The sequence below is a fragment of the Lolium rigidum genome, unplaced genomic scaffold (genome assembly GCF_022539505.1).
Source record: "Lolium rigidum isolate FL_2022 unplaced genomic scaffold, APGP_CSIRO_Lrig_0.1 contig_58426_1, whole genome shotgun sequence".
NCBI lineage: Eukaryota > Viridiplantae > Streptophyta > Magnoliopsida > Poales > Poaceae > Lolium > Lolium rigidum.
This window is the reverse complement of record NW_025901046.1, coordinates 724-4,922: the sequence shown is the minus strand read 5'-3', so window position 1 is coordinate 4,922 and position 4,199 is coordinate 724. Positions and strand designations below refer to the sequence as shown.

The 4,199-nt window shown below is 49.2% G+C and overlaps 1 protein-coding gene across 1 annotated transcript; it reads right to left on the bottom strand.

The window, feature by feature from the left end:
- Positions 1-2,590: 2,590 nt before the first annotated feature.
- On the bottom strand, positions 2,591-3,198 carry LOC124681884. The gene has a single exon (XM_047216662.1). The coding sequence runs from the start codon at positions 2,991-2,993 to the stop codon at positions 2,748-2,750; it is 246 nt and encodes an 81-aa protein (XP_047072618.1). The 5' UTR covers positions 2,994-3,198; the 3' UTR covers positions 2,591-2,747.
- Between the last annotated feature and the right edge of the window lie 1,001 nt (positions 3,199-4,199).

Below are 4,199 nucleotides of genomic sequence, written 5' to 3'. Positions count from 1 at the left end.
ATTGTCCGTACCTTCCACAAAATCACCATGCGCATTTTTCAATTTCTTAATAAAATTCCTCTTTTTCCTCGCCGTGGCAAAATTGTGAAAATAAGATGTATTCTTGTCACCGTTCTGTAGCCAGTTTGCACGGGAACGTTGGTTCCAATGCATCTCTTCTTGTTCCAGTAATTTTTCAATCAATTCCGCTACCTCATTCTTCCTGATTTCATTTTCTGCAGTTAAAGGGCCACGCATGAGCTGCTCCAATTCTCTTTGGGCCGATCGGAGTCGTTTTTTTGGTCGGCGCAACACCCTATTATCCCATGCATGTAGCCCAGCATGCATGGCTTTAAGTCTTCCCAGAACGTCGGCCGGCTCGTGTTCGTGGCCAGCCGCATTCCATGCTTCCTGCACAACTTGATTGAAATTTTCCTCCCTAAGCCATTTAGCCTCAAATCTTAACTGCTTCCCATTCTGGTTTATAGCCGAAGCCGAATAGAATTCTGTATCCAGCAAAAGAGGTCTATGGTCTGAGTGGTTATATTCAAGGTGTATAACCGCTGCATTCACATGCATTTGGCTCCAACTCACGTTCCCAATTGCTCTATCCAGTCTGGACCTCATAGCTCCTCTATGCCACGTGAAACTATCACCACTGTATCCCAAGTCATGAAGTCCACAATCATCCAGAGTATTATGAAACGCCTGTAAATATTTCGCTGGCCTCTTTCTGCCTCCTTCCTTCTCATGATCATAGAGTATCTCATTAAGGTACCCCATCACCACACCCAGGGAAGATTATTATTCTGGTGTATAGATCTGATTCTGTCCCAAGTCTTGTATTTTTCTGACCATTTAAACTCACCATACATGCCTGTAAATCTCCAAACTTTATTCATATCTTCCTCAATACGGACATCAATGAAGTTTGGTTCAGCTCGGATTTGGTACAATTTGACTTCTTTCTTCCAAAACATTAAGACACCTCCACGTCGTCCGTCACATACTTGCACTATTTTAAAATCCATCTTCACACGCCTTCGTAAACACTCTGCCGGATAAGAATCGAGATGGGTCTCCGACAAGAACACCACATCGGGGTTATAACGCCTCAGGACATCCAGAAGCGCTCGAACTGCCGCGGCATTACCCAAACCGTGGCAGTTCCAACATAAGATTTTCATTGCGACCGGACAGACCCCCCATGGGAGTCTGCCGATCCTTTTGAAGTGTTGGAGTTTGCTCCATCCTTCTTTGTGCGTTTGGTACGTTCCTTTTCTGTCCCAATCCCGGTACCAATGCCTCCTATAGCTGGAATCTCCCGATTATTTTTCAGCGGGGGTGTGGTCACGTCCATAGGCAAAACATCTACGTTTATATTTCCCTCATGTCCACTATGTGGGTTTGTACCCTCCAATTCTCCCATATCCAGACTCCTTTTTGCCCCATTTGTAAGCGCATCACCTTCTCGCATAGCAACATCAGTTGTTTTGAGTGGGCTTGTCGCTGTATCCTTTAGAGAGTCATCAATTTCCTCTGAAGCATCAAGATCGGGGATAGCATTAAATCGCCAACTTACGTTCGCTCCACGGCCTGTCATGACATCACGTCCCCTACCATTTGTTTCACGGCCTCTTCCTCGTCTTCCAGCTCCCCTACTGCCTCCAGTAAACCGAGGGATAAGTTAGTGGTGTCGTGGTGGGTAAAGAATTCTTGTGTACTCTTTTTGGAGGATCCACGGCAAGCGAGGAATCGGTGACAACGTGCAAGGAACGCTGTCTAGAGCTGACGATTAGTAGTAGTAGTACTGACTAGCTACTCTGGCAAATACTGCCAAAAAAATTATGGAATAAAAACTTTTCCCCAAAGAGCACAAGTTCTCTGAAAGTGGTCGCACACCACCATTCCCGTCCGTATGGCTCCTCCCCCGGTTGCGCCCCGCCGCGCTCCGCAGAGCATGGGAGACGTGACTTGCCGTCCAGAAAACCCCAAAGCCAGAGAACATCAAATCTGGGAGGGGGAGCGTGGCCCCGCCAGATCTCGCGACGACGGCGACCCGGTCCGGTGCCACCCATCGAAAACGTGTGGAACCGACGGACCGACGGGGGCAAAACCCCATCTTGTTCCATCTTCTCGCCTGTTGCTGCTGCTAGCGCCAAACAGCCAAAAATTCTGCTGCGTGATATTCACGAAACAGGATCAGGAACCAGTTCGCTGCATTGCGTCCGTGTTTTTGTATCGTCTGATGGAGCCTAACCTAGGATTCCCTAATTTATCTGTCATGATGCTCTCGGCAACGAGACCCACCATCTGATTACTCAAGGAACACTTTGCCTATTTTCTTCAGAAAAAATCAGTAGTGACGATAGAACTGATAAACAAAAACAAAAAGGAGAGAGGCTCTTGTTGCGAGCGGCCGCTGCCAATTGAAAAATTGGAACACTTGCCTATCTTTAAAAAATCAGTATGTAGTGACGATAGTACTAAATAAACAAAAAAAGAAAAGGAGAGAGGCTGTGGCTGTGAGCGGCCGCTGCCAATTAAAAAATTGCAAAACGAATTCGGAGCGAGGAATTTAAACTAAGAACGACCAAGAACGCATCTGGACTTGCAAATTTCTTCAATCCATTCATTCATTCAATCAACCGATAAATCTCTCATTTCCCTCTCCCTTTCCCTCTCCAAAACAAAGAAATAAAGATAACAAGATAGCATCTCTGCCTCAAATCTTCATCCACGGCACAAGGACACAGCATCGGCCGGCCCTAGACGACGGTGTAGAGGATGATGTCCGCGGCGTCGACGGCGGCCCGCTGCTGCATCTTCATCATGGCCACAGCGCCCGCCGCGGCGCCCTCGGTCGGCAGCATCCCGGCGCCGTCGCCGGCGTGGTTGGCGGCCGCCGAGGAACCCGGGGGGTGGTAGTACATCCGCGCCGTCTGGGGGCAGTGGGAGTGGAACCGCGCCGCGATGCGCACACCCATGTCCAGCAGCTCCACGTACTTCCCCATGGATCTGGCTTCAAATCTCGCTCTTTCCTCTCTATCTCTCTGCTCGACGAAGAATAACCTGCCACGGACGGAGGCGGCGGCCGAGAGCTGGAAAAGGACGGAGGAGGCTCAGAGGAAGCGCTAAGCTCTTCTTTCGTGGAACGGGGAGGCCCAGGAGCTCGGGGCGGCCATGGAACGGGAGGAGGTGCGCAGGGGAGAAGAGCTCATGCTTGGGAAGGCTATGGAGGAGGCGGAAGGGCTTTTATAGCACGAAATAAAGAGGGAGGATTTTATTGATTTTCTTGACCTGGCTGGCCGTATTAATTGGGAATTAATTATTGATTTATTTGGCGCGTTTGCGTGGGTTGGTTTTGGTTTTGGGCTGGCGTCAATTAGGTTTCCGTGCTCCGCGTCGGCGGTCTGCTTCCGCACCTAGCACACGCCTTTGCTTTCTCACAAGCTTTTGTTTCTTCACATATGCTTCGCCCTTTTTTCGGAGTTTCACTGTGATCTCACGCTCAACAAATCTTGTAGTCCAGGTTCAATGGGCGAGCTATTGAGTTGGACAGTCATCTTCTTTCGTTCATTGTGTAGGAAACAGTCTCTCTCCCACACTTCCGCAAGACTTGCAAGTGGAGGGTTTTTGGCAACGAAAGTTTTGGCCAAACCACATATACACAGAGGGTTAGGCCACAATTACTCCCTCCATCCGCACCGGTTTATTAGGCTTTGATGTGTCATAAAAGAACTAAGTATTAATTTAGTTACCAAAATATCTTTATCTCTAACTCTATCTCTATCTCTATCTCTATCTTCTGTTTCTTCCGGTCGAAGGTTTCGTCCTACATATTTTTATCTAACAAATTTACCCTTCCACCAAATCTCTACTATTTTTTTAGGGAAACCAAATCTCTACGCACGCGCCAAGTTGGGCCACGCGCCTAGGCCCATCACAATGCAACCCCTAGCTCTTCTCTCCCCTGGTGACCCTAGCCGCCATGCCTTCTCACCCCCACACAATCTCCTTCCTCCACCCGTCGGCGTCCTCCACGCCGTGGCCAGGGAAACCCCAAATTAATCGCGTCGCCCCGGAGGTCGCCGGCGTGTTCCTCGCTCGGCCGTGCAATCTCACCATCACCATCCTTGCACGGCCGCCTGAGCTCCCCATTTTCTTCCAAGCGCGGCCAGGGAAGGGAACACACATCACGTCCCTAATCAAAACTCAAC

Coding starts and splice junctions, on each gene's coding strand:
- LOC124681884 (XM_047216662.1), bottom strand. CDS start 2,993: ATGGGGAAGTACGTGGAGCTGCTGGACATGGGTGTGCGCATCGCGGCG.